This window comes from Pyrus communis, chromosome 3, assembly GCF_963583255.1.
Source record: "Pyrus communis chromosome 3, drPyrComm1.1, whole genome shotgun sequence".
Classification (NCBI taxonomy): Eukaryota; Viridiplantae; Streptophyta; class Magnoliopsida; order Rosales; family Rosaceae; genus Pyrus; species Pyrus communis.
In genome coordinates, this window is record NC_084805.1 from 11,388,195 (window position 1) to 11,401,160 (window position 12,966).

A 12,966-nucleotide genomic window follows, 5' to 3' on the forward strand; every position below is an offset into this window, starting at 1 on the left:
CTCTAGAACATATGTAGGTCCTCATTTGACAAGGGCAGGCACACACATATTCATAGCATTAGAATCCTAGATATGCTTACTACGTATGCATCTATAGAAAACATATAAAGAATTCATCAATGAGACAAGTAGTGAACCAATTTTCATCTATTCATAAAAGTAATTCAACGAAATGTTATAACACATTCGCAATCATATGCGGGGTTTCAAAACAACCCCTAACTACGAAAAATTTAGTTACACATTATTCTCAAATTAAACCAAAAGAAAGACATGGGTTTGAAAAGATAAAACCGAAAGAAGAGAATGCCAAGATTTCCTCCTTTCTTTCCTTCCTTCCCCAATGTAAGATTTCCTCCTTCCTTTCCTTCCTTCCCCAATGCTGCTGCCGTGTCTTTTTTCCTTCCTTTCCACTGCAACCTACAGCCTTCTTTTTTTCTTTCTTTTCTATTTTTTTTTTCACTTTGCCACTGCAACCTGCAGCCTTTTTGTTCTTGCTTGCTACCCCAGTTTCTTCTCCATAACTCATCCCACGAACAGCCATTTAGTGATGACAATAAGAGGAAATGGTAAAACAATTGTAACTTTTTAGGTAGCCATTGTGCCTATTACTCCCACTTAATCCTCATCTTCAATTCCATTTCCTCTAATATTTGAATTGGTGTCAGCTGGCTTGTTCTTGGCTACATCAGTTTTGGCTACTAGATTTATTGGATTCATTGCCTTCAATGTTTTCTTGTGAATTACAAATTGCTCAGCCTTTTGGGAACCGTCCAGTGTTAAAACGGCCATAACTTCTTCTAGGAAAATGATATTAGCAATCCATGAAATGCTCCATAAAATAGACATTCGTAGCTTTCCAATCATGTAAGGCTCATCCTCCAATTCATTCTGAGCTGTTCGCAACTTGCTTCCAAAGTCAGCAGATCTGCACAGGCAGTTTTGACGAATTTGTTACTTAAAATCCCACTTATGCTATTTTTCTTTTCTTTGCTTGACAAATCCTACAAAACACAAAAACAAATTAAATAGCTCAAAAATATAAAGAACTAATTAAGAAAAGACAAGTGAATTTGATGTAAAATATATATAAATATGAGCTTATCAAATACCCCCAAACTTAGGGCAAAACAAAGAAAACATGAAAAAGTGGCAAGCTGAAAAACATTAGTTCCCCACTATGTGACCCTCATAGAATTTCACTCAAGAAAATAAATCATCAAGAACCTTAGCTAGCACCAAACAAGATAATCCAAGCTCATCTTCCTTATTCTAATGTTAGTAGTAACCTTTTAATCATCCCTGAAGTGTAGTGTGTGTAATAGGCATACTAATGCAATTTCAAGTATTTTTTTAAAACACCACATGCAAACTAGTGACCTTTTCATGGGACATACACTCAATCGCACATACGTTTAGTTTAACGTGTTTCACTCAAAGAATCAAATGTGAAAGATGTACCATAAGCTTGCATAAAGATCTCATCTCCACAATCATAATTGCAAAACTTAAATCAAGAGGACTTTTATTGGTTGTAATGAGGTTTAGGGAGAGGGTTATAGAAATGAAAGATAGGTAAACACAAGCTCCAAGCTACATTGCAAGCAATTCTCTTGTTGAGATTTATAAGAACTCAAGCTCTCCAACCACTCTACTAATACCTCCGACCACACCTCTAAAATAAAACTTAAAACTTTGCTTTGTATACAATTTTTCTTTTTCTTCTTCTTTTTCTTTTTTTTTTTTTTTTTTTTTTTTTTTTTTTTTTTTTTTGTGGAACCAATTTTGCACATAACTAAATACAAACATCAAATACCCCCACACTTATTCTTTTGCCAAACTCCTTCAAAGTACTTCACAAAGATTTCTCATAAGACAATCTCACATTGCTCACTAGCTAGGGGTAAGGAAAATCAAGTGATGACCCCTAAACTTCAATTCTGCAATCAACTCCAAGGGTGGACATAACCAAATGTTCTTACAAAGAAAAGAAATAATTTAGTCTAGCATGCAAGAAAATTTAGAAAAAGCAAATAGAAAATTGAAAATGACAAAAAAAGACAATGAATAGAAACATTGGGTTGCCTCTCAATAAGCGCTTGCTCATTTACGTCCGCAGCCAGACGGTACCAAAAGCAATCATCTAAGGGGAGATGGTTCTCGGAGGGGTACAACCTCTACATCATGCTCCACAAAAGACTTATAATATGGCTTGAGTCTATGTCCATTCACTTTGAACACGTTTCCAATCTTTGCACTTTGGATTTCCACTGCACCATGAGGAAAAATATTAGTTATAACAAATGGACCAACCCATCGAGAACGAAGCTTAGCTGGAAATAACCGAAGGCGAGAATTAAATAGAAAATTTTTTTGTCCAATGGCAAAGCTCTTCCTTGATATCATCTTGTCATGAAATGCCTTTGATTTCTCCTTGTATCTTCGACTAGACTCGTATGCATCATTTCGGATTTCGTCTAACTCATTCAATTGAAGCTTCCTGTGCTGTCCAACAACACTCATGTCCATGTTGTAAGCTTTGATCACCCAATAAGCTTTGTGTTTTAACTCTACTGGAAGACGACATGGTTTCCCATAAACTAACTGAAATGGGGACATTCCAATTACTCTTATAGGCAATCCTATAAGCCCACAATGCATCGTTCAAGCGTATGCTCCAATCCTTTATACTAGGACCCACAGTTTTCTCCAAATTTTGCTTCACATCACGGTTTGATACTTCTGCTTAACCATTAGTTTGCGGATGATAAGGTGTAAACACCTTATCTGTGACATTGTACTTCCTAAGAAATGCTTCAAATGTTCTATTGCAAAAGTGACTCATTCCATCGCTGATGATTGCTCTAGGTGTTCCAAATCTTGCAAAGATGTTAGTCTTAATAAAATCTTAAACAACTTTTGAAAAATTAGTTTTGGTGGCTTTCACTTCCACCTATTTAGAAACATAATCCACATCCAATAAAATGTAAAGAAAACCATTTGAAGATGGAAAAGGTCCCATGAAATCAATGCCCCACACATCAAAGATCTCAACAATCAAAATAGGGGTTTGTGTCATTTGATCTCTTGGACCCAAGTTACCAGTTCATTGACAATGATCACATGTTGCACAAAACTTGTACGCATCCTTAAACAAACTAGGCCAATAAAAACCACTCTCTAACACCTTAAAGGATGTCCTCTTTACTCCAAAATGGCCGCCACATGCATAAGAATGACAAAACGTTAGAATAAATTTAAACTCAAATTCGAGGACACACCTTCTAATCAATTGATTAGGGTAATATTTCCACAAATAAGGATCATCCCACTCGTAGTATTTGGCGGTTTTGACAAGCTTATCTTTCTGAGCACGTGGAAAATCATCCAGAATCTTTTTGGTGACCTTGTAATTGATAATATCTGCATACCGAGGGTCAGTGGCCTTTAATGAAAACAATTGCTCATCTGGAAAACTATCACGTAAAGGGATGAGATTTTCCTCCGTGTTTGAATGCACAAGTCTGCTAAGATGATCTACAACATTCTCATTCCATTTCTTATCCTTGATCTCTAAGTCAAACTTTTGAAGCAGAAGTATCCATCGAATGAGTCTCAATTCTGCATCATTTTTTGTGAGTAAATACTTCAAAGTTGCATGGTCAGAAAATATAATAACTTTAGTTCTAATCAAATAAGATTTAAATTTTTCTAAGGCAAAAACAACAACTAAAAGCTTCTTCTTTGTTGTTGAATAATTCAAATGTGCATCATTGAGTGTTTGAGATGCATAATAGATGGCATGTGGCACTTTGTTGACACGCTGCCCTAGAACTTCACCGACGACATAGTCTGCAGCATCGCACATCAACTCAAAAGGTAAACTCCAATCTAGTGGCATGATCACAGGAGTCGTGGATAACAACTCCTTAAGCTTGTTGAATGCTACGACACACTCTTCATTCATATCAAATGTTTTATCCTTTTGAAGCAAATGGCACAAGGGTCTAGAAATCATTGAGAAGCCCTTCATAAACCTATGATAGAAACCTGCCTGTCCAAGAAAAAAACAAATCTTCCTGACAGTAGTAGGGATGGGTAAAGAACTAACAAGTTCTACTTTATATTTATCAACTTCAATTCCATTTTAAGATATGATATGCCCTAGAACTAATCCATGTGACACCATAAAATGACATTTTTCCTAATTTAAGACCAGATTAGATTCTTGGCAACATTTTAAAACTAGGGACAGATTATGTAGGCATGTATAAAAAGAATCACCATAAACTGAAAAATCATCCATGAACACTTCAATGATTTTCTCAATCATATCAGAAAAGATACTTACCATACACCTTTGAAATGTGGTGGGGGCGTTGCAAAGTCCAAACGGCATCCTCCTATATGTAAATGTTCCAAATGGACATATGAAAGTCGTCATTTCTTGATCCTCCAGAGCAACTGCAATCTGATTATATCCAGAATAGCCATCAAGAAAGCAATAATGAGAATGACCAGCTAGCCTTTCTAACATTTAATCAATGAATGGGACTGGAAAGTGATCCTTGCGTGTGGTGCTATTTATCTTCTGATAATTTGTACAGACTCTCCAACTATTTTGCACACGTGTAGGCACTAGCTCACTAGCTTCATTCTTAACAATTGTGACTTCAAATCGCTTAGGAACTACTTAAACAGGACTCAGCCACTTGCTGTCCAAGATAGGATATATGATGCCAACATCAAGAAGTTTGATAACCTCTTTCTTGATGACCTCCATCATGAGTGGGTTCAGACGGCGCTGAGCTTCCCTTGTTGGTTTTGCACCTTCCTCTAACAGAGTTTTATGCATACATGTAACTGGATTTATACCTTTGATATCAACAATACTCCAAGCTATAGTAGTTTTATGATCCATCAGTACCCGGATCAGTTTTTCCCCATCTTCTGCTATGAGTGTTGATGATATGATGATCGGTAATGTTTCATCCTCTCCCAAAAATGCATACTTCAAATGTTTAGGAATCAGTTTAAGCTCCATTTTGGGTGCCTGAATCACAGAAGGAAGAGTTTTTTCGTTAAAAGTAGGAAGAGAAATAAAATAGGAATAAGACTTACCACAAATTGGTGAAAGTGACTCAAGAGCTGCCACTGTTTGGATTAATTCTTCTTCAATGTGCTCAGAATAATTAAGCTTCCCATGTGAAATGCTTTGCACTAATGCCTTCTCTAAATTATCTTGTCTTATACCTTCATTAAAACAAGCATGCACAAAATAGTCAAACACACCAATAGAAAAACGAGATTCAAAATCACTAGGGTACCTGATAGCATTGAAGATTCTGAACTTGACGCTTTCTCCATCAATTTCCATGGTTAAGGTACCATAGTAGACATCAATCGTCGTACGCGCCGTTCTAAGGAATGGTCTTCCCAATATAAGAGGAAATGTAGTAGGCATAGGGTCATGTTCCATCTTAAGAATAAAATAGTCAATAGGAAAAATGAGCTCATTCACTTGCAAAAGTACATCCTCCAATAGGCCTTTAGGATATCTATTTGAACGATCTGCCAACTGGATTACTGCCTTTGTTTCCTTCAAGTCTCCAAGGTTCAATGATTCATACACTAAATATGGCATCAGAGTGATGGATGCCCCCAAATCACACAATGCTCTCCCAAATTATTTCCCTTCGATTACACATGGAATGGTAAAGCTACCGACATCTTTCAACTTCGATGGCAGCTTCCTCTGCAAAACAGCTGATACTTCCTCGCTTAATGCCACTATTCTTGATCATTGAATCTCCTCTTGTTCGTACAAAGCTCTTTAAGGAACTTTGCGTACTTGGGCATTTGTTTTTTGGCATCTAAAAGAGGTAAGTTCACTTGGACTTTCCGGAAAGTATCCAAGATTTCCTTATCGGTTTGCTCTTTCTTAAACTTCATAAACCTACGAGGAAAAAGAACGGGGACACATGAGTTAAATGAATTTTGAACTTCCTTACTTACCTTATCCAAATCTTTTTTGTTCAATTATGTAGCTTTAGGAGACTTTTCAGTTTCTGTTGAAGCTTTATCTTGCTCAAGATTTTTGGTTTGTTGCTCCCCTTGTTCATTTGTATATTTTCTAATCCTCTTTTGCATCCTCAGCTGCTTAAAAACTTCTTTTGCACTTCTTAAAGTCACAACATTCATCTGCTCTACATTTGGATTCACCACGGTTTGGCTAGGCAACCTTCCTGGTTGGTGTTGTTGCCCCCATCAAACTTGCTAACTGATTCATTTGGCGCTCAAGGTTTTCAATTGCTTTGTCTCTTTTTCTGTTGATGAGATTAAGTAGAGTTAGCTAATGAAGCAATTAAATCCTCAAGAAACTTACATGGAGCTTGTTGTTGTTAAGGCTAAAATGGTGCTTGCGATCTTGCTTGAAAGAAGCCAGGTGGACGATTATAGTTGTTGGGAATAGATTGTTGTTCGTTGTCATGATTGTTCCACTTTAAGTGTGGATGATCATGCCAGCCTGCGTTTTAGTTATTGGAGTATGGATCATACTTTTGCCTTTGTTGCCCTTGAAACCCTCATAATGCATTAGCTTGCTCAAGACCACCTTGATCCATCAACGAAGGGCACATGTCTGTGCCATGTCCTATCATTAAACATACACCGCACAATTGTTTTGGAGCCACCATAACCTGTTGCAAAAGATTAGTCAAGTTAGCTAATTGTAATTCAATACTAGAGTTAGCACTTACCTCGTTAACTTTCTTAAGAGGTAGCTTATCTCTCCCTCCAAATTGTCGTGTGTTGCAAGCAATGTTTTTTTAATAACGCATTAGTATTTGTTGGTGTCTTGTCCATGAATGCTTCTCCACTTGCTACATCAAGCATTACACGATCAGTACCACACAATCCTTCATAAAAATACTGTATTAAAAGATGCTATGAAATTTGATGATTAGGACAAGATGCAACCAAATGTGTGAATCATTCATAGTAATCTCCAAATGGCTCTCCATGTTGTTGTTGGATTGCACATATGTCTTTCCTTATGCTTGCAACTTTTGTGGCCGGAAAATATTGCTCCAAGAATGCTTGCTTCACCTGGTTCCATGTGTTCATTGATCCCGAAGGTAAATTGTAAGGTCAATCCTTTGCCTTAGCTTCTAATGTAAATGGGAATGCCCTCAACTTAACTTGCTCCTCATCCACATTTGTTGGTCTCATTCCCGAGCATACCACATGAAACTCCATGAGATGCTTGTTGGCATCCTCTGTAGAATGGAACTTAGGCAAGTGGTGAATCATGATATACTTGAGCTTAAATCCTCATTCTGCATTTGGATATGTGATGCACAATGGTTGTTGATTCGTATTTGGCGTTGCCAATTCCCTCAAAGTACAGTTATCAGCCATGCCTTCTTATGGTTCTTCCTCCTTTTTCGAACTCAAATATGGTGGAGAAGATGGTGGTAAAGACATTGATGCACACTTCTGCTAGATTTTTCTCTAAAGCTTTCGAAGTGTTCGGTCAAGCTCAAGATCGTAGGAAGCTAGATCAATGCTCTTGCACCTTCGAGTATGCATGTACTACAAAGATTACCTAAAATAAAAACAAAAACAAAAACACTAATTAGACAAGAAAAGAAAACAATAGAAAAATGAGTAATTAGAAATAACAATCCCCGGCGACACGGCACCAAAAATTTGATAGGATTAAAAGCACACCACAAAGTAGCACACAAATGTCCTATTGATTTTCCTTATAAACACTAAGATTTGTCAAATAAGGGTCTTTGCTGTAGAAGATTGTTTCATCCAACTACTTAAAATGTCACAAAAACTGGGTTGTTGTCCAGACTGACCAGCCACCGAAAAATAATTATTAGACCAACTTACACTTATCTAAAGTCTACGAAATTTTATATACAGATACTAGACACACAGAGCTACACTCAAATGTTTGGGATTATTGGACTTGATTTGATATTTAAATTAAATCGAACAAAAACAGAACAGAAATAGATTTTTAAGTAGTTCACAAATTAAGAAAAACGAGTTAAGGGAATTGCTATCCACCACCAAATAATCATGCAAACATGCTATGTTTCAATCAAATTCCTTTTATTTCTGGATGAAGATGCTCAAGTTGGCTCACTGTTAGAACTCAACATATTACTCTTTCTTATATAGTATGTTAAGAGAATGACGTTTTCAACTGAATTTAGTCCCTAGCATGCAATCTAGAATAGCGTGTTCATAGATTCAAAAAGTAGAAATCATTAAGAACGAAAAGAGTTTGAATCATCACAAGGCATCATAAGTACTAGCATTGTCTTACGTATACTAGAAATTGGTTCACATGTTAATCGCAATTAACAAGTACTACTCTAGAACATATGTAGGTCCTTATTCGACAAGGGCAGACACACACATATTCATAGCATTAGAATCCTAGATATGCTTACTAAGTATGCATCCATAGAAAACATATAAAGAATTCATCAATGAGACAAGTAATGAACCAATTTTCAACCATTCATAAAAGTAATTCAACGAAATGTCATAACACATTTGCAATCATATTCGGGGCTTCAAAACAGCCCCTAACTACTAAAAATTTTGTTACACATTATTCTCAAATTAAACAAAAGAAAGACGTGGATTTGAGAAGATAAAACCGAAAGAAGTGAATGCCAAGATTTCCTCCTTCATTTCCTTCCTTCCCCAACGTTGCTGCCTTGTCTTTTTTCCTTCCTTTCTACTTGCAACCTGCAACCTTTTTTTTTTTTTTTTTTTTCTATTTTTTTTCACTTTCCTGTTGCAACCTGCAGCCTTTTTGTTCTTGCTTGCTGCCCCAGTTTCTTCTCCATAACACACCCCACTAACAGCCATTTAATGATGACAGTAAGTGAGAGGAAATGGTACAACAATTGTTACTCTTTAGGTAGCCTTTATGCCTATTAGTCTCACTTAATCCTCATCTTTAATTCCATTTCCTCCGATATTTGAATGGGAGTCAGCTGGCTTTTTCTTGGCTGCATCAATTTTGACTGCTAGATTTATTGCATTTATTGCCTTCAATGCTTTCTTGTCAGTTACAAACTGTTCAGTCTCTTGGGAACCTTTCAATGTTAAAATGACCATAACTTCTTCTAGAAAAATGATATTAGCAAACCGTGAAATGCTCCAGAAAATAGACATCCATTGCTTTCCAACATATAAGGCACATTCTCTAATTCTTTCTGAGCTATTCGCAACTTGCTTCCAAAGTTAGCGGATCTACACAGGCAATTTTGACGAATTTGTTACTTAAAATCTCATTTGTGCTATTTTTCTTTTATTTTTTGGACAAATCCTACAAGACACAAAAACAAGGTAAATAGCTCAAAAATATAAGGAACTAATTAAGAAAAGACAAGTAAATTTGATATAAAATATATATATATATATATAAGCTTATCATAGAACTGCATGTTAGGAAAAGGAGTTTGAGTTTTCTAGCATGTGATTTATATTATTCTACATTGTAATGACGACCTGAGAGTAAGGGGGGTTGTGTGACTACCTTGGACTTCGATTCCCTAAACCTCCGGAGGGTCCTATACAAATGGACTCGTACCATTAACCGTAAGGGGAGGGTACTTGTGTCTATGTGGTATAGGTTGTAAGTGGACACTCTCACTACCCTACCTTGTGTTGGTATTACTTGAGAATTTTATTTTAGGTATGGGTAGTCAGTTGTCAGAACAGAAAGAATTTCAAGATCCCACTATAGTTACTTGTATGAGCATGAAATAAATTTTAACTCAAGCCAAAGGATTTTGTTGTGCAAAATGTTTTCTTTATATGTAGTACTAAGGTACATCTAGTTTCAAACCAAGCTAGGGTGCCTCCCGAAGGGGTGTAAAGGATTGTATGTGATACTCAACCCTACATTTTCAGGTGCTGTGCGAGTTGTACTAAGGTGTGCGGTTGTAGCTTGTCAACCTCAAAGCTTTTGAGTCAGAAAATCAGCTTTTGAAATGTAAATATTGATTTTCTAGTTTCAGTGAAAACTGTTTATGTATAGCCTCTTTTGCTTATGTATATGTTTATCTAAACCCATTACTTCTTTGGCTTTTGTAAACTGAAAATTTGGGATTTCTTTTGTAAAAAGGTTGCTTATGAGATGGTTTGAATGTTATGGCTTTTGCTTGAACTCGAATGTTTATTTGGTTATTAGTTTTAGAGGCCTTGTGTATCTTAAAAATATAGGAGAATTGTCGTGTTTTGAGAATGGAGCATACAACTCTCATGCGTTTTTAAGATTCGTGGCACTGTCGCGTTACATTTTTGGGCCGTGACAAAAATTAAAATCAATCACTCTCCTATAGAGATCAATCAAACTAGCAAACTCTCCTAGAAAGAAAAATCAAACCAAACTCCAAGACAATTCTTGAAAATTATTGAACAAAAACAAAATAAAATAATAAAATCATGTCCCCGCTCCACATCCTCTGAACATTCGAAAGGCATATCTTTGCACTGGCTAAAACCCAAAGTGTCGTACTGACTAAACTCGATCCCGATGCAATTCGACATCTTCCATGACTTATACCTTCAACCCCATATCGAATGTGATAACTGGATCCAAAACCTTGTAATATCTATGTACGTGGGTCAAAAAATGACGACTATCACAGTAATTAAAACGTTTCACGATGACAATTAAACACAAAATAAAGTAAACAAAAAGCCAGAGGCAAAAGACGAATAATGATTTTTAAAGAAGATTGCCACTGACTCCAAAGCCAAAGGTAGGAGCTGACAGCAGAGAATTTTTCCTTTAGCTGGGATCTGTTTTACTATAGTAAAAACGAGTATCCATTTTTTTAGCAAGGATCTGTTTTACTGTATTAAAAACGAGATAAGGATACGAAGATTCTTTCTTCTCTCCATTTAGGAAAGGGATCCTCTCCAGATCCCTTCCTCCTAATCGACTAAATCAGAAAATCCTTACCGTTGAAAATTGATCAAATAGTTGAAATTATTATAACTTTTAAAGTGGGTCCCTATTTGTAGTCGTTGAATCAAATTTAAATAGCACGGATCTCTTAATTTGGTGAATTAGGAGGAATGATCCTTTTCCCTCCATTTAAGTATATATACATAGCTAATCAATCAAATCACTCATTAAGTGATGGTCTGATATTTTGCATTATTCTCATGTCTTTGTGCCGTCTAAAGGGCTACAAAAGATCCCATAATTTCCAATTCTGAACCCCTGAAATTGGGAGGTTAAAATGCATTAGCTATGATATCCTTACGTATCACGTAAAATATATCTTGCAGAATACGAGCTACATGGATCTTCCAATACTGGGGCAGCAATAATGAATGTATCATTTGACTTTGCTTCATGGTGGCTCTTTTACAAACAAAACTTGTACCGCCAAATTCTCAATTTCTAAAGTAGCCGCCTCTCCCAGGTCCTGAACAAAAGCAGACGCCACATCAACATATATGACTTCATTTGTCACATCGCATTCTCATGATGCGCAGGGTACGTGCATTTATATCAAATTATCTGACCACAACTACATGTAATCATACGAAAGCAATTCAAGGTTTTTCGCCACAGAATGAATTGATAAAATGAGAAGTGGTCCAACCTTCGTAAAGTTTGGTTGTTTTTTAATGTGGAATTTTAACATTTATATTCTCACACATTTCTACATATGAGATGAATTTTCAATCCTACTATGTAGAAATACAAATTAAATAAACTGAAGCATGGGTGACCCTTAGACTTCCCTTGCAATCCAATCTACTCGGGTAGAATGAAAACGACCAATATTATGTGTTCCTCGTGTGACAAGTACACCTATTCTGGCATGCATGCTCCAGCTCAGGTGTCCATACTTGGCAGACAACGTACATGGGCGTTGGCTCCACAATTGAGTTGATTCATTAAAATTCCTCATAAGGTGGGGCAATATGTGATGAAATGCCTCAAAGAGCCGAGATAGGCATTTTTATTGTATCAGTATTTAAATGCCTTCACGAAAAAAAATACAAAAATTCATGGATTTGCCACCACCGACTGTATCCTCTCCTACTGTTCTTGAAGCCTTTCGACCTAACTAGTGAGCAATTTTCCATGCCACATGTAACATAACTCAAAACGCCGGCCCTCTGCCCTTACAGAAGAATTTCACCACCTAAAAGCACTATAAATAGACCCCAACCTTGCCACTTTTCCATAGGCATCATTAACTCGGAGAAAAAGCTTGAGCCTTAGTGACTAATATTACCAAAATGGCTATGGGACTCAAGTCTATTGCCTTGTTCTTTCTTATTCTTCTTATTGCTTTCTTCCTCTCATGCTCCAATCTTGCTCTAATAGAAGCTCGACCACTCAGCAGTTCATCAAGGTTGTCACGCAATGGTACTGGAGAGATTGAGAGCTTATTCTTCAAGGCAGTGAACAATTCAGGACCGAGCCCTGGTACCGGAGGACACGAAGTTGTAAACCTTACAACTCCTCTAGGAATTAGTGTCAAGAATTCTGGCCCTAGCCCTGGTGAAGGACATCATTGAAATTGACAGACACAAAGTCAATGGCATAAACCAGGGATCGGCCCCTTTGTCGATGGTTCCCTAAATAGCGTGAACAAGATCATACATAAATTAAATAAACATAACTTAAATAATTATTTAGTAAATAAGTTACAACTATTTTCCTTTTTGTAATTAACCTATTAATATATGCATGTAGCCACTAGCCAGCAAAGCGTTCGTGACTGCAATTGGCACATTCAGGTGTTTATAACTTTCATTTGTAATATATATAATTCCCTCAATACAAGCACAGTGTAGCTATTACTATCCATATATGGTGTACTTGTAAATTGGGATTTGTCTCCTGTAAAATTAAGTTAAATTATATAATGTGAGCTTATATAATTTTCAGTTATTAGG

General features: G+C 36.5%; 2 protein-coding genes across 2 annotated transcripts; one reads left to right on the forward strand and one right to left on the reverse strand.

The window, feature by feature from the left end:
- Positions 1-618: 618 nt before the first annotated feature.
- Positions 619-5,644, reverse strand: LOC137728163 (uncharacterized). The gene is made up of 4 exons (XM_068467034.1): positions 4,700-5,644; positions 4,352-4,471; positions 3,282-4,054; positions 619-928 (listed from the first exon to the last, which is right to left on the reverse strand). Exons 1-4 carry the CDS (start codon positions 5,642-5,644, stop codon positions 619-621), a joined length of 2,148 nt encoding a protein of 715 aa, XP_068323135.1.
- Positions 5,645-12,303: 6,659 nt separating this feature from the next.
- LOC137728164 (PAMP-induced secreted peptide 2-like) lies at positions 12,304-12,585 on the forward strand. The gene has a single exon (XM_068467035.1). The coding sequence runs from the start codon at positions 12,304-12,306 to the stop codon at positions 12,583-12,585; it is 282 nt and encodes a 93-aa protein (XP_068323136.1).
- Positions 12,586-12,966: the final 381 nt, after the last annotated feature.